Here is a 25,732-nt window from a genome sequence, read left to right on the forward strand (position 1 = left end):
GTACCCAAAAGGTTTTGATGATCTGTCAGTCAGTCAGTCAGTGGCAAATTTAGCGATTTTTGAGGTCCTATATCTCGGAACCTACTAACGTTGGAAGATTAATGTTCTGTCAATATTGAGACATGATAGCATTTAACAAGTGTACGAAATTACATCTCTTCATCTGCCTCCAGTGCCGAGTTATAAGCCTCTAAAAAACGGCTAAGTTGTTTCGTGTAAAAGGAGGTAGTGCGAGAATTTGGCTGGTGCACTACCGTGCACCTAGATATATGATCGGTATTTTAGAACATGAGACACAAACTCCCACAAAATGATAGGTCTCTCCTTGTCTGCGATGAAACTTCGAATTGGTAGAGCGGCATGAAACGATATTTGAAAATTGGCGGGGAGGAGGTGCGGTGGGCGTCACATCCGTGATGCAAGCGCCACCGAGCGAAGGGATTCGAAAGCGACGGCGCGTTCGCGTTCGCAGCGTTGCTGGTCGGCCGTCGCGCGTCGCCGCCGTTCCCCTCGGTGCCGGACAACAGTATGGCTTCGACTGCCGGTCGGTTCGCGTTGGTGGTGCAGATCCACAGTGCGACAGTGCGTCGTCGGCTGCGGGTGTGCGTGTTCGGTTTTGAACGGTCGTAAAAACCACCGGTGCTCTCCGCCTAACCTAAGGGCCTGGCCAACGTGACAGAGGACGCGAGTGCGTCGATACGTTCCGACGAACGCAGAGGGTGCCCACTAACACCGACGAGATGCGGCGAAATGTGAAAATTGTGTTGCTACTGTCATGCGCGTGGATGTTCGCCTTTGTTTACTACTATCACACGTCGCGGGACACCAAGGTGAGTCTTTCTCGCATACTCGACACGCGTGTACATTCAATCACCATAGAGCCCCCATCAAATTCGATATCGATACCTGGATATCTCGGTTTTCAATCGTGTCAACTACATCGCGATATCACCTGAATATTCTGTTTGTATTATGAATTACAGCTTGGATGAATGATCTCATTCATACGTGGAATACTACGTGACTATCTCATTTCAGTCGTCGCGGTGTTTTTAACCCTCGTCCGTCCCCCATTATTTCTAGTTGTTTAATCTAATTAGTTTGCGATGCTTTTTTCATTCAAATTGAGAGAGTAAATACTTACATCTTAAGTCACGAAGTTTTGGACAAAGTGACACAAGGGACGATTCAAACTGTGAATTACAGTTCGGACGAATTCTTCAATTGATAGATATATTGGGTTGGCAAATAAGTTCGTTCGGTTTTTTACATTGGAATAAATCACAAAAACCGAATTAACTTATTTGCCAACCCAATATGTATTTGGTTTTAGGTGCAGGTTTTTAATTTCATTCATGATGTTTGTCTTTTGCAAGGTGAAGTGTCTTTGTTGTTACCTTGTATCAGATGATCTCGCATCGATTTTCCCAAAGAAACGGGTTTGGTTCATTCAGGATATTCGTGGAAATTGGCCACACGCAGCCGGGGCTTTAAAATGCACTCTGCGGTGCATGGTGCATGCACGCAGTCGGATCCGTGCGTCCTTGATGCACACGGGTCAAACTCCCGACGTGACATCGCCCAAGGCTGTTCGCGATATTCCAGAGGCGGGACATCTGCTTCATTTTGTTTATGCTCGGATGTCTCCCACGAGTTCGCTAATTCTATTTGCGGATTTCAGCTTCGTCTTGAAATGCGAGGGGGTAGGGATTATTATGTTTTCTTTTTTTCTAATGATGAGTGAACTGTACAAATTAATATCCCGGAATAAGTGTAATAAATACAGTACGGCCTCGATTGACCGGGTCCCGATTATAAACAAATACGCGTTTAAATATGATTATTAGACTGCGGAACTTTATGCGAAATAAAAGTTGTTTGCATCAACTGCAACAAACAGGGACCAGGTAATAATTTCTGTGTCATTCTTCAATAATATATTCTTCCTATTATCGATCGATTATATTGTTACGTCCTACTAAGGTAAGGTGGACGTATAATAGATAATTGAATAGTTAAAATTTGATCGATTGGAAAGATTAGAATTATTGAGATATACATAACGCAGTTTTGAACCTACCTGCATTCACCGGCTCCGGTTCGGGTAATTAAGGATTTTTCTTTATATTCTATATGGCTTTGATTTAGGAATTGGTACGAAGAAATTGAAGATAGGTAAACTCTTCAAAAATGACTTGATGTTTTGATTTGATTTATATTTGGAAGTGATTTGATCATTTAGTGAAATGGTTTCACTACGCAGTTCTTTCTTTCAATAAAGATTCGAATGAAGAATGAATTTTCCTAATTCTATCGCACGCAATGTGGTATAATATACGATAATTTGACATTGATTATTAACAATAATATTTAATATTTGGATTCTCGTACAACATTATTAGTTTAAGCATATGTAGTAAGAAATTCAAAAAGGTATATATGTTATATGTCATTGATTATATCAATTATTAATAATGGCTGAACCACCGGACGTGACAATATTATATACTATATTATAATATTATGTTATAATATTATAAGATCGAACCGTGTTGCGCCGAGAGCACTTTTACATAATTTGTTTAACAATCATACGATCGATAATAGGAAGAATATTTACAATGGATGGCGAAACTAACACAACAAACAGTGAAGGTACTGAAGGACTGGTCGAACACATGTTTATCATTAAATTATAAGATCGAACCGTTGCGCCGAGAGCACTTTTACATAATTTATTCTTTAATAATGTTCAGAAGTTGCAACTAATACATTGATGTTCTTAAATTTTTTCAATCTGTGCACTGTTTTAAATTGTAGCTGCCTATTTTTGTCATAAATGCATAAAATCCGCAGTCTAATGATTATATTATGAAGGGAAAGAAATTTTCAAAAATAAAAAATTTGTATTTTGGAATATAATGTACACTTTAATTGTCTTTCGGGTCTCGATTATCCATCGGGCCTTCTCCTGATCAAGCCGGTTAATCGAGGTCCTACTGTATTCCAAAATTAATCCAAAGTTGATGTATTTATATCAGGAACGGATAGATCTAAGTAAGATGTCCTGACGCTTTAAAAACGTACACGCTCCGGTCCGTGCTAAATCTGTCAGAAATCTACGTTATCTTGTATTTATTGTATCATTAGCATGGAACGCAATAGCTAGACTTAGACGACGCGGAGATCTTTATGTAAATAGAGATTTTTATAGACACATTCCAGACGACAGGAATAACTCATAAATTCGTTTCTATTACCTGGCATTTACGATGGGCAAAAAACACTGGACATTATATTGCCGCGATTCTTTTATTGCGTTTCGCCGATTGCAATATAGCGTAAAATCTTCTACCTGCTAATGGCTATTATTCTCTCTCTCTTTTTTTGCACGTATCCCATTTTTGAAATTGAAACGTGCATCACCGAAAAAAAATTCGGGACAGCTTTTACGAAGCCCGAATTATTCAAATCCGAATTTTTCCACTGTCATTACCGCCGCGTTTAAGGACGTCGACCAGTGGTCAATCGCCCGCATTGCCTTCGCCGCTGAAATCACTGTTGTTGGATCTGTACGTGCTCCGCGCAAAATGTTATTCGAAATGGTACAATAGTCGATTTGATTTTGTACCTCGAAAATCGTGTTTTGTCGATGCATTTTCAAAATAATAGTTCACTCGCTCTTTGTAAATTGTACCCGGCTCCGCTGGGGACGTTATTGTTCTACGAATCTAGAACAAACGATCACGCGAGTCGCGGATCCAGGGAGACGAACGGGTTCGCGGTAAATGTAACGCGAAGTGTAGTATGTATAATAAACGGTTAACGCGACGCGAATAACGGCTGCGCGGCGTGCGCCGGATTCTGGTTATATTCCTCTTATTAGCGTAGATCGTTCGCGTGGTTATGCGAATTATTCTCGTGGATCCTCAATGGGCCGTGTCGAGGAAACTTCCGTTGGAACACGTTGCTTCGACTAGCTGGCTTCGATACAATTTTTTGCATATTTCCTGCAAAACAGATAATTGCCTTAAGCATCTTTTCCTTGCGAGCTGGCACCGTGAACCTAGTTTTCCTGTTACGTTTTATTCCACTCTAGTAAGATTTTTATCACGTTCATCATCGAGCATAAAATTTTCGATTATTATAATGGAAAACACAATTGTGTCCAGCGTTAAACTTGGACTTTTAATTGATTGGACCATCAATTGTGTACGCGGCGCGCCTAAAGAAGTTTTCACTTGAAAACCGGTCGCTGCCACGGAAACGAGTGTAATCGACAGTCCGTTACACCTCGGACGGGGAAGTGAAAGCCATTCCAGCGGTAAGAGTTCTGGAGGAGCTCCAAATTAGAGCGACCGTTATCGAGATCGTCTTCCGATTCACGAGTCACGAGCGCGCCGCGAAACGCTGTTTGTTTTCATAATAACGTGTGCCGTTGGCAACGGTTTCTGGTATTTTGCCACTGTGGTACTTTTTGCTTTCGAATTTGCCCTGTCCACGAGATTTTCCCATTCGATCGAAACAATGGAACAGGTCACGGTTAGAACAATTGTCAAAGCTCTTTCTTTTCTGCAATTCGTTGATGGTTTGGAGAACGAACAGCAGCGTGGACGAAAAGATTGAATTGGTTTGCAAAAGATTGAAACCACTTGCGTACGCTTAATTGATTTTGTTCGCCTAACGAGTTTTAATAGCGCGATAACAGTTTAGAATAATTGATTCGACGCCAAACTCGATAGGCAGAGCGTAATCCGCGTACTAATCCCCTCTCCGATTCCATTGTGTGTTCAAAATTAAAGCTGTTAGTATTAACCTTGAATTAGGGCTATTCAGTTAACCTCGAATCTAGTCGAAACGCGCGTCTGATTATGGTTGATCCGTATCGACTTCGCTCCGAAATCGAAAACGGAAACCGTGGAATTGAATTCGAAATCGGAGCGCAATCTGGGATTGATCTTTACGGTTTTCGTGGATCGTTTGGAAGTTAAAAATGCGACTGGCTGAATTACCAATGATCCGTTTAACGGAACCGAATTGATCATGAATATTCAGGCAACTTTATTTTCGGTCGTTCCTTTCACTTACAAATATCTCCGAAGGTCGAAAATATTTCTGGATCTCTCTTGGTGAATCATTTGTACCTTTTATTTAACACTTTAACTACCGGAAGGCCATCAGTACCGAAAAACTCAATCACTTTCTTTTTAATGATGGTCCTAAACGAAACTGTTCTCTTTAAAGCCTATTAAACATTCATCCGTGGATAAAATGTTAATATTACGTCGATTCACCAATTAATAATTAGCACCTTTAAACTCCGTCGAAAATTAAACAAGTCTCGCCTTCAATATTTTCAGTTCTTCGCTCCGATAAATGCTTGTTTATTAATAACGCGTACTAATTTGTGAAGCGCGCCGCAATTAAAGTCGAACGAGATCGGAAATTAATACTTCGCTACCCGAAAGCTAATACGCTTATCGACAAATAAGCTTAACAATCTTTTTTTTATCGGTAATTCCAGAAGAAATGAGCGGATTATTTTACAGGAGAGGATTTGTTGGTTCGGCTTATTGTTGTCCTTGTAATATTTATTAAACCGTCTCGAGCTCATTATACATAGAAAAATTATATTAAGGCTGGCCTGATTACACATTGGTAAACATCGCAGATTTCGAGGATCGATGTCTACGTCCCTTTATCAGAAAAGCAGAAAGCAGAGATCGTTCGCGATTCGGATTTTCGCGAAGAAGGAGTGACTCCTCGCATTGAACCGCGATTTTCCATCGTCGCTGGCGTGGAGTTAATCGCTGACGCTCTAATGGAGCGAACTAATCGCGCGATCCTGCAGGAAACGATTCGGCCATTAAATTCGAAAGCACCGATCGAAGCGTTCCGGCGCGACGACCCCTCACGGTTCCTGCGATTGTGTCATCTTCGATTGTGGATTCGCTGGGCCGGGGAATCCTCTCGTTCGTAAATTTCCAAAGAATCATCCACGCTTCGCCGAAGAACAGACAAAAAATCTCTCGATTATTTTCCGAAATGTAAACAATGAACTCCGAAATGAATCTTTCTCTTGTTTCCAATTCACAGTTTATTTATTAGGTTCAATGTACATGTAAAACGGTATCTCTAAATTCCTCGGTCGCTTTGTACCATTTCTGCCAGTTCATTTTCAGCATAAACGCAAATACTCGCAGTTCACAGATAGCCGCGTGTTCCGCTTTGTCAAACGTGTAACTATTTCATCAAACGCCAGGAACAAAGAATGTAAAAATTGTCTGTACGGTGTGTACGGTGCATCGCGAATTGCGGGGGATGAAAAAAAAGGGACAGTTGATATTGGGATCCCTTTACCACGCGGTTTTAAAAGGCAACGTTTCTTCGTTGAAACGGAGCGACGAAAAAGGATTTGCATATAACGAGATCGAGGGAACCAGGAGGCTCGTTACGGCCATCGCGGGGTACGTGTCCGAAATGTGGAATTTCGTTCGGACCATGCTATAGGAACTCGAATCCCCGCGAAACTAACCGATACCGTCTCGTTAGGTGTTGCATCGGAATAACAGGCGACCCAATTACCATACGCTGTGTGCAATAATCAGCTACGTGGAAAAACAAGTTCCCCTCCCGTAAGTATGCTTAGGGACTTTCCACACAGATCCGTGAAAGAGATCGTCTAATTTGTCTAATGTGTATCGTATTTTTCACACCGGGAGTAATTTCTAAAAGAAATCTCGTTTCATAAAAATTGTATTAGAAACGTTAGTTTTATTCAAAATAGATTCTGTAACACTAATGATGTATGCTTTCACTTTATCACAGTCGGTTGAGCGTCTCTTTTTTTATTTGAAAATATTTGTCTCGAGTTTCTGTCTCTCAGCTTATCTCTTATTTTCGCTAGTTTTCTTCTCGAGAGATCTTTATAAATTTCATAACATGGACCGACGCATTCTTCCGTATAGTTATCTCTCTCTTTCTCGAATTTCGTGCTCCTTTCGGGGAAAACTGCTGGTGTAACACGGCAACAGTTTTCTCGATTCTCAGACCGTGTTAGAGCGAAACCATGTTGTAGAAACAACGTATTATATGGTATATACACAGTCGCCTTTACTATTTTTCTGTTCTATACTGCTGTTTTGTTTCGTACAAATTTTTCGAATGGTTACCGAAAATAAAAGTTTTCGTTCGCCTAGCAGTAGCGAGTTTACCATTTTTATCTTGAGCTTCGTCGAGTCCACACAGGTGATAAGCAGACAAGCATACAAATTGATTATTTTCTGTCATGAGAGAAAGGTCGCAAAAAAAATTCATAAAAATGTTTCTTCATAGAATAATGAACGAGGGAGCTTTCTCAAGCTCGCGATGACACGCAGATACGCTCTGAAATTGCCCATTCGTCCGGAGAACAATAAAGATGAGAAAACGGTGGTAAAGGCGTCGCAAATGGGATCTCGCGTTAGGAGTAATAAATATTTTTATGGCGGGCGGGTATGCAGGAATGAAACGTTCGGCAACTCGATCGACAACATCGATACTTGTTCGAGAGGGGGGTGAAAAAATTTTTCGACGGGGTTTAGGCTGCTACGGGGAAGCAAATCTCCGATAAAAATGGGATAGCAGCGAGCGTGTTACCGCGTCACGCCGCGCCGCGCCGCGGAATACGCGTCGTTAACAAATGGCTCTGCGATATTTTCGCGTCGTCCAGCCCGTTTAACGACCCACGCGACGCGTCGGGTCGCGTCGCTGTTTATTCGCTTTGGTGTAAATTGCCGCGAGTTTCACGCAAATTTTCAAACTGGGTCGTGTTTTACAGAAGTTTCTTTGTGCCTCCCGCGTAATCCGTTGGAACGCGACACTTGGATCTTTTTAATGATCTTGAGTCGACCCGCGCTTCTTTCTTCTGTCGATCCCTTTTTGCTTGGCTCCGCGAGCGAGATACCCAACTGTGGTTCGCTTTGACGCACTGGATACGAGACTAACGACCGCAAAAATCTCGCGAAATTATTTTATAATCCATTGTGCAATAAATCTGACATAAAATTCATTATATGCTCGACCAGGCGTTGGTCTACTTCGTTTCTAACGCGACTACTTTGTTTCGAACTTCGATACTTGATAGAATTAGAGTTGCGCGACTAATGAAGGCACTGAAAGGGTTCATCACGCGTCGCAGAACGGGATTTCCATTCGCATCGGCGGCCCGTGTCGGCGATAGTGATTAAAGGATTGTCTTCCTTTGGCCGCATATTGCGTTCCCGGCGGATAGATAATATTGAAAGTCAATTGCCGGCATTGTGTCCAATAAAAGGGTCTTCTTTGGGAAGAAATAGCCCGAGCCGTCCGATAACACGAGTTAGATGGGATCGATGAACGGAAATTAAAGTCTGCCAGCGGGACGAACGGATAAAAACGATACGCGCGGACCGATCCGAACAACCGCGGCCATTATTCAACTTTTTCGCGTGCTTTTATCTGCATCGACGCGGCGGCGCGGCGTTCGCTGTGCTTTCCATTCTCATTCTATTAAATCCTCGCGAGACCTTCGACGTGATCGCCGAAAACGACCTATTTACATTCTATCCATTAATTGGTTCTTGAACGTGTCACTAGCGCGAGAGTGACAGTGCCGTTCCGACCGTCACTCCCGGTTAAACGGCCCCTTAAGCGAGTGTCAATCATTTTTCGAAATACGCTAAACACGTTTCGAGGACGGATAAAACTAATGTTCGGCGGAGCGAAAGGTAAAACAGGCAACAGGTCAGCGTGGCCGCTAAATTCAGAAAAAGGGTGCGGTTGTTCGGCGGTGTTTCGAGGGTAGGAAAATTGACTTTTGCGAATGAAATGGCGGACGCGATCATTTCGGGGGACGACGCGGTCCATTTCTTTTCATTGGGGGACACGAGGGTCGACGCATCCGGAGCAAATAGCTGGCGTTCCCGGGACCGGGAATGCACGCATACCACGCACGCGTGACAGATGCGTGTGGGCGCACGGGTACAGTCGGGTACAGTCGGGTAGCTGTTCTCCATCAACCCCGTTCCGCAAACTCGGGCACTGGCGAATTTGCGCCAGCGAACACTGAATCGGCTTGCACTTGAAATCCCACTTCACATATTTTCCCAAGGTATTTTCTTGCCATTACAATATGTAATACAGAAGTGCTTTCTCAAGAGTTATTTTATCTATTTTATCGGAAATGATTTTCACAAATGAAACGCGTTGTCTCGCACGCGGGGCCAAATATTGACCGAATGCTCGAGAATCGAGGCACAACGTCGAAACGATATAAAATCAGCGGTAAAAATATGTCGAGAACTTTTCGAACAACCGGATTCGCTGATACTTGTTGAAATAACATTGCTTTCATTTGTTGTTTAAACATCGAGAGTCTCGGTCTTGATTCAGATTGGTAAATGCAAATATTTTAAGAAATACACACAGTGACGTGTTCTATCGCAATTAAACACGCCGGGTCGGTTCTATAAATTAATCCGCTAATTTGCATAGCGCAGTAAAAACCCGCAGGGAAATCTGAAGAAATGCGCATTAGATTCAGTCATTTCAGAGCTGAAGTATCACGCACGAGAATGAACAATCTATTTCGCCCGTAGTCTGTATTAAGAAGGCCAAGAATTATGGCAAAGGTTGATCGAAGGTTTTCAGCTCGCTCCCTCTTGAAGCGAGAATCTCCCTCGTAAAAAGAATTGTTCCTTGCATACTTCGTTAGAATCATTCCATTATAGTCCGTAATTGTCCGCCGCATACTTCGTTGTAGTCATTACAGAGCGTAGTTCAACTTAATTTCCCCTCTTGCATACTTCGTTATAGTTTCATTAAAATCAGAATGTTCGGCTCGGCCGGCTTTTCTTTTACGAACACCACTAGGTCATTGATTTTTTAGCGCGATACTCTTTCTACTAATTACGGTCTATTAGCACGCTCGGTCTACACTAATTAGCAGCTAATGTTACCTATACACTTTCGCAGCCGATAATTTCCTCGCTTTCTTGGAGCCGAGTGTGAAGCTTATGTATGTTAACCATCAAGAGTTTCTTGTAAGACGTCCTATTCAATGCTACTTGTTAGCTCGGGCAGGAAAAATGATCGCAGAATTATGCGACTTTTGTGAAAGGATCCGCGACTATTCTCGAAACATGCTACGAGGAGAAAAGCTGTTAATTTTAGTACGGTCGGGACGTATTGTAATATTTTGATTTAAGCGAGTGTTTCTACAGATTTGAATAAAAATCTAGTTTGGGAGAATGAGAATTTGCAGAAATGAAGAATCAGGAAGAAGAGACTATATTTATGCGGTGATTCGTCGAGTCGTTAATTAGTTAATCTGTTTGTTCAGTAGTCTCGGCACTGTCATACCCGACGAGGCTTGCTGTCGATCATGTTCTGGGGTTGGTTCCGGTCATGCAAATATTTAGTCGCCTATAGAGACCGACATCCGAAGATCCGACGAGGGTAGCTCAAGACGCGGTTGTCCTCGACGAGGTGCAAATTTGCATATGCATGCTCTACCGTGTGCTATCCTCTCCCCTTACTTTCACTTCTCCGGTTCCTTCTGTGATATCGCAGCTTGCCCTTTCGTTCTGGGCGTTTTCAACCACAAGCGGATAAGTCGATGCATGTCACAACCAGTGTCGCCAGAAAGTGACCGAACCGTCACTCGAGGGGAATACAAGGTACTCCCTCTCTGATGACCAGAGTAATATGTGACATGTTGCGCGTGCGCGACGGGGACGCAACAATGACATGACATTTCGCAGGTTTTAGGCTATTGCCGCGTAAAATTCACCCATTTACTTATTTCACATACTATGTAATTATTGATCCCTTTATGTCTATGTTGTGAGTTGTATTTCTTTAAAACGTAACGTTACAAATAAAACATAATTTGTCAATTTATCGTGTAGAAGAAAAATGAGTGAATTTATTATCCCAGTCTCTTTTATGCAACTATTTTTGAACAGCGTATGAGGGTTAACAGTGTTAAAATATATTATGATTTATTGATTTTACTGGAATGTAACTCAGTACTACATACATACAGATTTCAAGATTTTTTTCAATTGTACATATAGTAATTAGTAAGCATTCATACTTCGCTTCACAACTGAAACACCCACATGTTACAATTAATTTTATTTATAATAAAGAATGTTTACAGTCTCTATTTAGAACGACCCACATGATTCATATGTACACAATAGGTACGATACGATACGCGGCAATAACCTAAAACCTGCGAAATGTCAGTGGTTGTTGCGTCTCCATCGCGCACGCGCAACGTGTCACATATTACTCTGGTCATCAGAGAGGGGGTACCTTGTATTCCCCTCGAGTGACGGTTCGGTCACTTTCTGGCGACACTGGTCACAACGCGCAACGAGTAGTTGCTCGATGTAGGTTCGGTGTGGACGTAGCTTAAGAAAAGTATGGAACAAATGAAAGGAGAGACAAATATATCTGGCGAGTCACGCGTCGGACAGGGAATAAAAGTTCAAGAAAGGAGAAACGCGGCTGCACCGTGCCGGTGTGAATTGAAACGACATAAAGCTTTTGTTGATCCAGAATCCTGGGGCGAGATTTTCCAGCTCGTGATCGCGGGGCTTACGGGAAATTAAAGCGCTTAAAAACGCGACGGTTTAGGGGTTGAAAAAGCGCATCACGATTCATTTGCGAGTACGAGCTGTGTGCGGCGAACGAGATCTCTGCTGCTGCATTATCCCCGGTAACCACGTTGTAATTCTCGCAATTCGCGCCGTGATTACAGGGAAGTTCTGAGATTATTCCGCGACCGAGAGGAATCCCGGATCGTTTCCCCGACCCGATTGTTATCGAGCAAATACCTAACAGAATACGCGTACACACTCGGTTTTGCGCAGGTCCCGACAAACACCGGGAAAAATCCGAAAAATCCTCTGCCCAGCCTCGGACCCTACGTCGAATAAAATACATCGGTATCCTATTGAAATGAATCCCGGCGTTCTATTGGCCTCCGATAACAATATCTCCCTCTTCCCCGCACCCCGTAGAAATGAAATATAAAAGCCGTGAATCTCCTGCGAGGAGTCTACGCTTTCAACCTCGATTAATCCCGGGGAAATTCGTTTGAGAGTTTTCGCGGCCGATGTGCTCGCTCTGCAGACAATTTTCAGCTGGCTGTTGCGCCTCTCGCCTAAATGACGGCACAGGGTCATCGTGGACGTGGCAAATCGTCTGATTACTTTATATTAAATTTCTCTTTTTTTTTGTTTAAAGGGGTTACATTTATGTTTTAATTGCGCTACTCATCACAGAGACTAGCGCAGCTTGGAATAGGCGGAATATGAGATTCGTAGGCTAATTAAAAATGCGCGTTGCGGCTGTTTAGCACGTACTATTTCAAGCAGGGACACTCGTGATTAATATCTAACGTGGTCTGATAAGTAATTTCGCGTTTCTATGCCGGCGGTGTGCAGGCCAGGCCGTGGTGAAATTGCGTGAGCTCATTCATCAGGAATCGGTATTACGGTAGAATAGGATTTTGCGTGTAGGATCTGTTGGTATGTAGGTGATTACGGTGGTCGAGGCTGAGAATTACTCGACGGTTCATTAAAGCTATTCGCTGTGTGTCAAGAGCGCCCGCCGGCTTGATCAATTCTGTTTTACATTCTGTCGACAGTGGTCATTGAAAGCTCCAACCGCGTTCCCTGAATGGCACCGGATTTTCCTGTTAGATGCTCCGACTTTGCTGCATTGTTCAAATTTACCCTTTCAATAATTAACCGAAGGGTTTTTCTATCTGGAATTTCTCCAAACTTTTGATTTTATGTTCAACAGACTTTTTTTTTATCCTCGTGCATTTTTCAGCCTCGTTAAATGTTCATTTCATATTTGCTTATTAAACGAACTCTTCAACTTTCAAGCCATTCGCGTAGCTCTTCTTTAACCCAAATTACACGTCGTAGCTAAAAGCCTGTAAAAATTGGAGCTGTATTCGGAGAGATACAAGGTGCTCAATGTCCCACGAGCAGGAAAACAAAATTCTAGGGGAAAGTGTTAAACGATCTTCCACTGGACGGACGCGTGTCCTCTTTCTCTGGAGTAAGTGTCGCTCGAGGATCAAGCTTTTCTGATAAAAGAGGATCTCTCCTCCGGTGGCGTCTGTTCCATCGGGCCCGTAACAGACCGTAGCCCCGGCGTGTCTAGCATGCTGTGGAATCGGTGCCAATTATCAGTCTCTTGTGTTTTGCTGCAACGCCGGAAAGAACCGGGACACCGAGGCGCTTGACCTTTGCTCCATTTGTGTCCTCTCTGATAGGCTCGTTCGCCTGGAACGCCGACACGTGACGAGGGGGTGGCTGAATAACGGGGGCAGGGTTGTATCATTTTTTCCCCTCTTTGTCGCTTTCGCAACAGCGCTCTTTTTTCCCCACCCCCACCTCTCCAAAAAGGATCAATAGGTGGTCTTATTTTTACTGGAACGATCGATCCAATTTTCGTGAAAGGCCCATTGTTCGCTGCGCGCTTTTGTTAATTGCGCTTGCCATACGCTCGCGAAAACGTCTTCGGTTCAGTTTTATTCTCCTAAAAAAAGTTCGGTCAGATTCGATTTTCTTCAGGACGAGCAACGTTTGCAACTCGAAGTAAAGGTCGGCTAATTACCAGCTCGATCAAACAACACGAAGAGAAAGCTAATTCGCCATGGTCTAAGAAAATTACGGTTCCTTCTCTCCCATGGGGTCAGAGATTCTCGCCGAAGCTTTCATAGAGTCCTGTGCCGGTTACGGTGAATATCATCGCCGACAACGGAACGGTTCCAACGGATGAAAATTAATGCTGATCCATATGCAGCCGCGGAAGAATTAACGCCATTAACAACGAGCAGGCGCCACGGCAGATGGCAGCGAAGAGAAAAGTACGTTTAAACTGCGCGCTGCCGTGCACCCTGTGCCTTAATTAGTCCAGATTTCTCCGGGACCCCGAAGAATACCGAAACTGCTTCAACCCTCGGTCCCTTCACCTAATAAAGTCCACGGCACGTCCATCCTTTCGCAGGAGTTTCCCTCTTTCAGGAATCGACCTTTATTTCCCGGCTATCCCGAGGAGAAACGGGAAATCTGCTAGAATGCGACGAGAATCCCTTACAACATTTCTTTAGAATTTTTCTTGAATATTTAAATTAACCGTCTTAAAATTCGACCTCGATTCGGAGCCAACAAGAAAGACTATATATTCGCTTTTGTTGATGCGCAGACTGTGAAATACGAAATTTTATTAAGTTCAGGCCGTGAAAGTTGAATAGAGATTTAGATTCTTTTGTTAACGACTTCTCGGTTCTCCAAGGAAAAGTATGAACGCCTCGAAGTCTCGTAGGCTTCAGCTAGCAACTCTCGGCAGCATACTTCTTCGCGGAACACTCTAGCAGGGTTGAATAACAGTCAGAGTCTTCTTCTAACACGTTTCTTACTCGACATTACGGAAATTGGGTTCGCGACAGCTTCGCTTTGTCGTCTATTTGGACCCGGAAAGCCTGTACAAAGGATTAGGCTCGCAAAAGAAAACGGGGGCCTCTGCGCGAAAAAGAAAACGAGAGAACGACAGAGTAAGCTAGTCTCTTCCTGGAGACAGATGTCCTGGAGATACGTCTGTGAATTAATACTTTCGCTGCTACTGTGTACTACATATACGTACATACACCGTCGCGTAGACGGTAGACTTTATCGAACGTTTTATTCCCTTCAGAAAAGAAACTCCAATTCCATTGCACTTCGTATTTTATAGGTTGTTCAGTGGAGAACAGAAAATTGCTTGATACTATGCCTGGTTGTTTAGTTTCGTCCACCGCGTTGCTTATTTTATATTTATTTCGATGTTTGTTCTCTGCTGTAACTGTTCCGCTTTTGTTTTCGTCGAATATACATCGCTGAAGGACGACCACTTTCGATGTGGATTGCTTTGTTCCAACAGTTAGCAAACAGTATCACACTGTTGAACATTTTCCGTTCTTTTTTCCAATCGTGTAACTGACGTGAACAACGAGTGATATTACATCTATTAAATTGGCAAGTCGTGATAATTGAAAGAGATCCATTTTCTTCGCGAAATAATATCGTGTATGGTTTGATGTGAACCCTGCTTTATTTTACTTCGCACAGTCACCGTCCGCAGACTAATTAGTAGAACGGCGCACATGGAATTGCTGTTTCCCATGCAGGAATTGCAATGAAAATATTCCTCGCTCTCTAATTACTTTGTTTTAATGAAAATAATTTCCATTTAACCGTACGCAGGCTTTTCCGTGGAACGGTGAGGACATTTATTTCTCTATTATAATAATCGCGGTCTCTCGATTAACCTGAATCCTTGCGATGCCCTTTTAAAGCATTATTCCGCAGTTTTCAATAAACGAAAGGTCCGCGTTATAATTAATACATTATCTGTATAATCGATTCGCGTGGGTGGAAGCGACCCTCATCGCGATCTTGGTTAATCAGCGCGTCCTCTCGACGAATCGTTACTACGAGCTTTGAAGTCTGTAGAAAGCGAACGCGTCTTTTTCTACCCTTGTTTTTCGCCGAGTCAACCCTCGCGAGCCTTCGAGCGTCAACCCTCTTCTTCAGCGAACCACCCTTGCACCTTCAGCTCCTGTATCTTCGAGTTTCCGGTGTGAACACGGTGAAGATGCGTCTGCGAGATAGTTCGTAGATAGAAGGGAAGTTTTACAATTTAATATTCCCTTTCGGTAGATGAAGTGTTAAAAGTAACGAGTCAGACGTTCGCAGTAGCATTTACAATTCTGAATGCTCGCGATCAACGGTCCAGCATTAAGGAAGCATATTTGTGCTCGCAGTATAGGTAAACAAGCTGCGAGCGAAGCGTCGAATGGGACCACTAAAAAGTAAAATTTCCCGTGGAAATGCTCGAGGAGCACGCCAGGATATCGAGACGCGAAAGATAAACGTTCCGGTTGCGTTTCCAGCTCGGTGAAAGTGTGTCAGTGACGAGATACAGAACAAGTAGTCGTTCCATATTTCTTGTTGAACCTTGCGCAACGTTAAATGTTTGTTATATTCGACGTCGTTGTTTCATAGTTCTCGCATTTCCTATCTCGGCTGTTTCTTCTTCTTCTGCTTCTTCTTCGTTGTGCTAGCACAGGAATCGCTGTGTAACTCCTCTCTCGCTGCGTGTATAGTACATTTGGCTTTTAGAAGCACTTCGAATTCTCAAAAGCCGGCTTAAATGGTTTATTGCGAAAGGGAAGAGGATGCTCATGGTGGTACGGAACGGAAATGTTCCAGGAAGACGATTATATCTTCAAAATATCCTGGCAAAGCCAATCCGCTCTCGACTCCTCGCCAAATGAACTTCTCCGTCGAGGATGTGCCGGCTATGATATTCCCCAGGAACGCAACTGGCCATTGCACCCATTGTGTGGATCACGGTGGCGTTTCTGATTTCCTGCGGCCACCACGAGAATAATTATAATCAGTCGTAGTCCCTCTGTTTCGTTGCGAGAACACGTTGTTGCTAGATCACTGGCAGAAAATGTTGATATTCATTTTCATGATAAACATTTTCTCGTAACGAAACGCAGTGAGAAACACAGTTAAAGGGTTAAAAACATTGTACCACCATTTCTCACCTCCATTCAGCTATTTATTAAGAAACAGCTCGCGGATGCATGCGGCTTTCGGTTTCCTTCCTTCGCGCGGATCCCGTTTAATCGTGATTAACGGGGCTCGGCCGTCGGAGTGGAAATAAAATTAAAACGGATAAATACTGCGCAGTGCGGTATTCGGCTTATTCTCGGTTGCACGCGCGGGAAACTCTTCGCTACCCCTGTCGAAACCGTTCCTCGGCTCGGAATACACCCCTCTTCGCTCTATCCGCGTTCTCTTTCCGCATAATTTATGGTTGTTATATTTTGAGTTGTGCCTCGCGGATGAAATTAATAAAAATCGTGGAGGGTTATTTGGCAACACGTCGCACAGTGGGGTATTTGGCCTGAAAAAGTGGAAAAAAACTATTTTAGCGTTATTTATAGGCTCAAGGGTATAATATTATATATCGTTGGATTCGTTTTAAGATCAGCTACAACAGTATGAAATCCAAAATATATTTTAGTATTTAAAAAATCAAATTTACCTAAATTTTTTGTAAAAAAAATTTGCACTATTATAACTTGAAAAATATTTAAGAAAAAGATATTTTATTATAGCGTGTTGGAAAGCTCCCAAAACAAGCTACAAGAAGAATGTAATGAGACCAAAAAGAGCACGCAGACTCGCACAGAAATATAACAAAATCGTCAACAAAGTTTTGTAATCGTAAAAGAACTTACAGAATTATTGGCAATGTTCAAATATTAATAACTATACTAATTTAGATGATAACAAAATATGAAATCTGTGCGAAAGTGCTCTGTATATCTTCCTGAACAACTTTTGTAATACAAGAATTTACAGAATTTTCCTTAAAACACTTGAAAATCGCCAATGAACGGATGCTGTTTTAGAGACTGTTCAAGAACGCAAAGCTCGCCTTAAGGATGTTCTGGAGGTATACAAAAACGCAACAAAATTTTTGAAAATTTGACAAGATATAATTCTTACTAAATTAATGCAATTACCAAAGTTTGGGTTCGATTCACTGCACCGTTTAAGAATTATAGCAACTTAAAGTTTGCAGATTTTAACACGTCTTCTTATGGAGAATTCATAAAATTCCACTTGAAACCCTATTTAAACCTTGAAAAAACGCAACTAGAAACTCCAGTTTTTTTTTATATGTAGTAAAAATTATGTAATTAATTATGTTCAAAATTTATTAGGATTCCCTAAACAGTTACAGAGCAAAAAAATTATAAACTGTTACAAAACGTCAAATTTATCGTGTTGTCTCTAACTAGCATGGAAACGCGACAAGGGTAGACCACTGAATATAGCTACAGAGGGTACAGTATTCGCAAAAGTTTAATGCAAAATATACTCATGAATGGCTTTCATTGCCATGTATTGATGGATTTCGAATTTCTTGTACTTTTGTCTCCCATTGTACCTCCAGAACATCCTTAAAATCTCTTGACTTTCGATGAAGTTTAATACTTGACGGGTGTACAAATAGAAAAAACAATATTGTAGCTTTATTCGTCAGACCCTTAACTACAAATCGACTTTTTTCCACTTTCTCAGGCCAAATAGCCCACTGTGCGTCGCGTCGCTCAAGTGTTTCAGAGGCCAATGCACGCGTGGTCCGAAGACAGAAAAATTGGATAAGAAGATTGTCGCGGGCCATCGGCACGTAGCACTCGGGTTTTTGAGCCCCGGGACGGAGTCGCGTGGAATTTTGAATAGCCTTTGAGCATTGCACCGTCCCGGCCAGCTTTTAAACCAATTTCTGCGCGCACTACGGAAGCGGGATTTGTAAAATAAAAATTCCCTCGGCGCTACCGGGGGAATTTTTATTCAACGTTCGCCGAGGGATGAGCCACCCTGAAAAGAAAGGACAAGAAACGCTTTGTGCACGTGCGACGGACACACACAATTCGTAATTTTTAATAGCGACGAATTGCTCGGTAATTTCGGAAACATCGAACAAGCGGATTTTCGGATCAAGTGATTCCGATAATATTTTTATTCCGCGTGTAACAAGTCAGTTACTGGATTTTGCGCAGTCATGCAAATATGCAGAGTGTTCGGAAATACCAGTTTATTTTTATGTCCACTGTACACGCTTAACGAAAAACAATCTCTAATTCCCACTGTTTATAAAACAGCAGAATATTTTTTGTTTTTAGTGACGTACACTTTTCGCTGCACGGGAAAGAGTTTTGACAGGGTTTAATTAAATCGCTGAACTAAAATTGAAATTATGGCAGATGAGCAAACAAGAGGTGAGCAAATAAACACGAGGGATTTGATTATAAAAATACTTGCAATAAAAACAATTGCTCTTCAAATAGATGAAAAATTCCAGCAGTTTACAATTTTATTATTTCGAACACGTCATAATATCCCGAGGAAGATAATCACTCGAAAAATTTCTTTCTGGATTACTCCAAAGAACATTTGCCAACAATGGCGGGGAATAATTCGAGCAACACCCCCGCAAGGACTAGAAGGGACAAAAAAAAGAGGGAAAGTCTGAACTAAAACAAACCAGCCGGGGCGAGTATAGTTCGAAATTAAAAAACTCGTTTAAAGTCAAAGGGATTTTCGAGCGTACGGTGGAGCGGATCGGCGGAGGTTGGTTCTAGGACCAGTCGCGTTCCATTAAAATGCGAATTTTCGAATGAATTTAATCTCGCCACGGGCGATCGTTCGCCGGATTCCATATAAGCGTTTCGCAGCCGCTCCTCTAGACCCGCGGCTCTCGAACTTTTAAAAATACTACGCCCAGCCTCGAATTGGCTGCGATAAATAAAGCCTTTTTTTCTACCCGCGTGTGATATTTTTAGCGGAGCTTTTCGCAGCCCTTAATTTATTATATCCCATTTTCACAAAACAGCGAAAAGAAAATCGTACATCAATTTTCAAGGCGTCGTTGAAGATTCATTCATGAAGAAATTAACCTGTAACCTGTAACATTTCTCATCTGCAAACAAGACGATACAACGTACCTAACTGCAGAAAAATCGCAGCGTTTCAACCGATGAAAACCGCAATTACTTTTGCACCGAACCAATACGTCGGGGCTCGAATTGTCCGCGATAAATAAAGCTTTTCTTTTCTATCGACGTTCGATATTTTTCGCGGGGCCACGTGTGCGTTTCTAGCGTTAGGCACCGAAATTTTCTTCACGGGAAATTCCCCTCGAACAATAAACCCCCGTAGATCATGATAAATAACCGTGGTGTACGAGAGGGTTGAAGGGGGTTGCGCGGCATCAACCGGGTTAATTTTTAACCCCTTCGGACCCGGGGAGATTTATCGCGGCGCTCTTTTGTTAAGCCGATCTCGTACATGTACGCGTGCACACGCTCGCGGATTTACGCGTTGCTGGGTCGACAGAGGAGAGAGAGTGAGAGAAAAAAGAGATCGCTATATTTTCCATGGATAGCACTTTTATCCGGCGCGGCGTGTTGCGCCGACGTTCGTTCGATCTCGCGCAAATTGAACGATTGTTATCTTGCAGCCGTTTCCGCGCGTATTCTTTTAACGTCGCGCGCTGCGCCGGGGCCCGAAACTGCGTTTGTCGCGTATTATTCGTCGGCCCGGCGATTTTTCGTCCGTTGACCGAGCTGATGCTAACGCCCGCCGCCCGCCACTGGATTTATGCTCGCCGGAAAACCCGCGATTTATGGGGACCCAGTAGAAATTGAGGAATTTTATACGCGGCGTCGCACAGTGGGCCAGATCGACGCGCTAGCTGTTCATGAGCCAAAAAATGAAAGTCCTCATATCGATTTTTAACCAACGCACAGTGATTCTTAAATGATTTCTTAAATAATATTAGTTAAAGTTATTAAAAACTCTTGTTACAATAAGCCTTCAAAGATCAAACTTTTTCAGATACGATTTATCACCGAAAAAATTCCGTTTCTTCATAACGATGTCCTGGAAAACCTACTGAAGATTAAATGACCAATTTTTTTTTATATGAAGAATGCATATCTATGTTGAGAACGCGCCAAGAACTAAACGTTAATGTTCATAATTTATTATTTTAAAAAATGCTTAGTCAACTAAGGAAAATCGTCAAAGTTTTTCACCTTTGACACGGGATAAGTTAAAATGCATGGAGAGGCAGGAGCTCTAACAAAGTGGAACATTTTCAGTAAAGTCTCCTCTAAAAGGTCCTGTAAAGATCTCGTCCCACTTGGTCCCGGTTTGGAAATTATGATGGTTTAAAGCGTCGCGTGACACGTAATTCCGCGGCGAGTCGCGTTGCACGAGACGCATTGACGACCACTCAGCGACCACTCGATTTCGACCCCAGATTGTTAGTACAGTTCCCACGATGACCCCGTATATTTCGATCAAGGTATTTGATGAGAAACAATGTTTCTAATTTTTGCGACACAGTCTACAGGATTGTTGATCGTTCTCCATCTACTTCCTGCAGTTTGAACGAGAGGAATGCAAAGGCACGAGGTCTTCAGAGACCCACGGTTCGTTCGCAGAGGATTAATTGTTACTTCGACAAGGTTTCCCTCGTCGAGCGAAATTTCCACCGTTCTGAACCTTTCGGATGCAAGCGTAGAAACAATCGAGAGGATATCTTGAAGCGTGCGCATCTTGTGTCGTGCTTCCCTTGCACTTTATGCAACTATTCAGCAACCAGTAGATAATTGCTATTCATTCGTACGCTAAACGCCTGGCGCAAATACGCGAATGAAATTGCGAGTGCCTCGGTAATTGTTCTATTGTTAACGTTGTGTTTATCAAAGTAATTGTTTAGACAAATCCTTCAGTGAACTCGACGCATTGTGCATCTGCTGCCAGCAGTTTGCCACTGCTTATTTCCAATTTACTGATTTATTGGTACAATAATCAATTTTTCCAAGCTTTTCATCACATATCGTCTAGGAAACTAATTCATCTATCTTGACGGAAAACCTGAAGTAGTTCGATTCATTTAATAGAAAAAGTTATTCTGAAGTGTACTGTCAATTATTTGAAGTGTCTCTCCTACTCGTCCATTAAGTAGCTAAATGCTCTTCAAGTTCCAACTGGAACGAGCCGGCTGCAGCAAAACGCGCGCCACGCTGTCCTTCAAAGTGGTCGAAAGAAACGAGGGGGAGCAGTCGACACGGAAAATGACAGTAGCAAAAATATGACAGAGATTGTCCGGTCGTATGATAGGGGTGACCGTCGGTCGGAACGAAAGTGGCCGGAAATCCCGTGTGAATCCTGGCGAGCGGCGGCGGCCGGCCGGCCGGCCGGTCGAAAATTAATTGCGGCGCCGGCCCGCGGCCGTAATTAGTAATTTTGTACTAATTAAGGAAGACCATTCGCGTCGGCCGGAAAAAGAGAAAAATATCCGGAAAAAATAGGGGAATCGTTGCACGCTCGCGCCTTTCCGACCTTTCCGAACTCGCGAAACAACAACCACCGCCGCGCCGCGCCGCCGTGGAAAAGAAATAATGAGAGCCGCAATTAATCTTTGATAAACATTTTTTTCCACGGTTTTTTCTTGCTCGTTTTCCGCGGAACGCGAAATGTTGACGACTCCTTTGGGCGAGAGCTACGGGGGCTAAATTGCGGAATAATTGCAGAGCCGGGAACCGATTAAACGAATATTGAGCACAAGCAGCCTACGAAAGAGAGCGAGGTACTGATTCACAGGCTGGAATAATTGCTTCTAATTCAGAATTACCGTCTATAGATCCACCGTTCTCTCCATAGAGAACGTTTCTTCCGATTCCATTCACTCGCTGCGAGTCTCCGTTAAATAATTTCGAGAGCCGCCCTGGTATTCAGGTCGAAAATTGAATATTTAGTTCGAGCGCGACACATCGAGCTTTTTAAATAATTCATGAGATCGACGGCCCCGCGATAAATATTCATAATTGGAATTTCCTGATCGATTTTCCCGTGCTAATTACATCCGGCAGTGCTTAGATTCTTTCATGTTTCGCGCAGTATATCGAGATCGTCGTTTAGAACGTCATAATTAGCATCGTTTGGATATCGGACACGGAGGGTGTAAACAGTGGCGCCAGTTTGAAATCCGTTCGACTTGAAATTAGGTTCGCGGCACCCCTTAACGCTTCAACCCTTGTGGAAAGCCGACCCCTTTCAACCGAGCGTAAAAAGACAACCCGCGCGGTGTTATGATTTAGAGTAGACGTGGATGACACTTGTAAAGCGGCCATTGTTCGACCCTTTTTCCCAGCGGATCCCGAGCCACCTCGTCATTCTGCCAACCCCACGCAATGTATCGTATTTAGAAAATGACCCGCTAACTACTCAGGCTCGCTCCACGTTCTTTTTCACCCACTTTTTCTTCAATTCTGATTTTTCATCCCGCTCGCTTCCTGCTCGAGTTATCTGTCGAAAGGTATTCATTTAAACTTTGGATCAGTTTCGACCAGCCTTCGCGACACACTCGAACGTCGCGCGAATGCGTCAGCGCGATCACTCGGAAAAAGGGGAAGCCCGTAGCGCACCCCTCGGCCGAGAAAAGTCGTTTAGCGCGACCAGCGGAAAAAAATTAGCGGGAAGCCCGCAGTCACCAGCCGGTCCCGTTCCCGGTTTAATTAAACAAAACTCATGACGAAGTTCCGCGACCGTTCGGCGTCCGTTCTCGTTCTGGAACATTCCCTGGGAGCTCTGCTAACCTTGTTCTTTCTTTTTTCGCGTAATGCACTGCCCGCGCGGGGAGGCGGATCGCAACGGATCGCGCGGAATCTTAAGCTTCGCGGAAACGGACACGCGCCACCGCGTCGCATTCTAATTAACCGGGCGAAAACTGCGGCCACGTTCGAACGTAACTGTGATCTAATTGGACGCTGACCGAGAAACTAGTGTACATTCCCAGGAAAACTCGTTCCTCGCGACCATGTATTTACGTTGGTCGCGTTCCTTTATTTCGCGAAAGTGAACGCGTGCCGCGAGCGAAAATAAGTTGTTTTAAAAATCAGGATCGCTGAACGAGAAAAGCCCCCCCGTCAAGCGAAGCCCCGAATTCCGAACAGTTTAAATTATTTGGCCGATCAGTTCGACCAGAAACTAGTTCGAACTCCGGAGATAGTTTCCGGGGGTATATTTACAGGGCCGATATGCACGCCCTTAAACACGAGATCGATAGATATTCATGAGGAGGTATTGGACCGGGTCCCATCTTGAGAAGACGTCGTCGTCGTCGTCGGGCTGTTTCGGAACACTTTTGGCTGAGTTTCGTCTGGAGCGTGGCAGCCACGCAGGAAATTGCCTCGATGCGTCATTTCGTTAAGTACACGCCGGACGATAACGACTCCCACGCTTCGCGGAGAACATCAACGCCGCTCGGATATAAAACTGCTCCAGGCTATTGTCGTTATTCGCGGACGACGCGTTCCTGAAGGCACTAACCACCCAGTTTTTCATCTTCAGCGTTTACGACGTTGTTGCCAGGACATCGGTTGATTAAACGCGGAATTTCTTCCGTTTAAAAAATATCGACAGAGATGCTTTTGATACTTGTTATTACGTCATTCCATTCTATCTGAGTCTGATCCCGATTAATCCCATTCATCAATCTCCATCCATCGAGCTCTTGAAAATTCGGCGATTCTTCAAGGAATGAAACTCGCCAGTGACCTGACGCGATAAACCGTGAAGCCAACCACCCGATCCGAAGGGTCTTGAAACTTCCGTTCGGACAATCAAGATTTTCCCAATTCCAGGGGGTCTCTCGAACTCTCGCCTCGCCGAAAAACCTCGCAGCGGTTCCGAAGGGAAGTTCCGAACGTGTTTTCCGGGGGTTGTTGCAGAGGAAATTCGTCAGTCGGTTAACAGTGCCGATGAACTCTGAAACGGTTGCGTGGCCGTTTAAAACGCCATTTTTCCCCCTCGCAATTACGTGCCGGCTCGCGGGACAGGTAAAGCAACCCGTAATTAAGAGTTAACGAGTGGCAATTAACGCAACGTCGTTGAACCCGGTTTTACCGGCGAGAGGAGACCGCGCGCGACGTAACGAAAATGTTCGTCGACGGACCGACGACTAAATAGTGTAGGTAGGAACCGTCTGTCTCGGTGTTTCGTTGCCAGGCGAATCGAATAGGTGTTGCGTCGGAGAAAGGTGGAAACGTTTTTCGTGTTGTCGTCGACGGTGTCACCGGACAACTACGGTCACGTGAGCTAGTTGTTAATTAAACCGGCGCGACGCGGCTATCTCACGATTTCTACTCTCCTACCGACGCTGTTAATGACACTTTGTTCCTTGTGAAATTTGGTCACGGATCACTTTCCTGGTGGCGCGTGTGAAAATGCGGACGCGTTTCAACTTACAACAATCGAACCGAGTGCCGCTTCGGGTCTAGTGCCTTCTAGCTTGTCTCGTTGGATTCAAAGATTATACAACAATCTTCTATGATTTTTAATACGACTGGCTGACGTCTCGTGATGGTTCACGACAGAAACGAAGTTCGAATGGAAATGGGTATAATATTCAATGTAGTTCGAAGTGCGAAGTTAGTTTAGACCGGAAGCACCGGAATCCTCTTTTTCTCGCCGTTTCTCCTCGTTTTTTTTTATTCCCTTTCCGTTTCCTTTTCGCCGCTCGACGCCACTTTATTCACCGTGAAATTCATCGCGACGCGACGCGCCGCGCCGTAACAGCCGCATAGTTTCGTGTTTCACGCGACGACGATTTACTTTCGTTTTGCCGTGAGAAAGACCATCGGGAGACGGAAGAAATCGTCTCAGACCGATCTACGTCTTTTCTGCCGTGTCTCCGTGGTTTCTTTTTCTCTCGTCGCGCCTCAAGCGACGGCGGACTACTTCCTGTAACTATCTTCGAGTGTTATTTAATTCTGCCGTACCGAGCAAATATACTCTCGAAGCTTCCAAACATGTATACTGATAAAATACGAGAAGATCGAGGATCTTGAAGATTGGCACGCGGACATCGAACCACGCACAATGGAAAACGAGAAAATCGTCGAACGGGTTCAACCGAACGCCCACTTTTCTTTCTTCAGCGTCGAAGGTGCCTGTCGGAATTCCCCTTCTCGCCGGTCCCGAGCCATGAATATTCTATTCGCGTGCCTTCGCGGGCACGATTGCGCAACGGAAACCGTCGACGGGAG

At 43.7% G+C, this 25,732-nt stretch overlaps 1 protein-coding gene and 1 long non-coding RNA gene across 4 annotated transcripts in view; both read left to right on the forward strand.

The window, feature by feature from the left end:
• Positions 1–457: 457 nt before the first annotated feature.
• Positions 458–25,732, forward strand: part of Pgant2 (polypeptide N-acetylgalactosaminyltransferase 2) — a 219,775-nt gene continuing 194,500 nt past the window's right edge. Inside the window, exon 1 of one of the 3 annotated variants that reach the window (XM_076441295.1) lies at positions 458–830. Coding sequence is in view for 2 of the 3 variants with exons in the window: in XM_076441293.1 (XP_076297408.1) it covers positions 741–830 (90 nt within the window). In the remaining variant the exon portion in view is untranslated. The remainder of the gene's footprint in view (positions 831–25,732) is intronic. The other 2 variants (XM_076441293.1, XM_076441294.1) reach the window with 2 other exon arrangements.
• On the forward strand, positions 837–24,030 carry LOC143217259 (uncharacterized). The gene is made up of 2 exons (XR_013010760.1): positions 837–1,306; positions 1,340–24,030. It is a non-coding gene; the product is annotated as an uncharacterized LOC143217259 (long non-coding RNA).

Source organism: Lasioglossum baleicum, chromosome 16, assembly GCF_051020765.1.
Source record: "Lasioglossum baleicum chromosome 16, iyLasBale1, whole genome shotgun sequence".
Lineage (NCBI taxonomy): Eukaryota > Metazoa > Arthropoda > Insecta > Hymenoptera > Halictidae > Lasioglossum > Lasioglossum baleicum.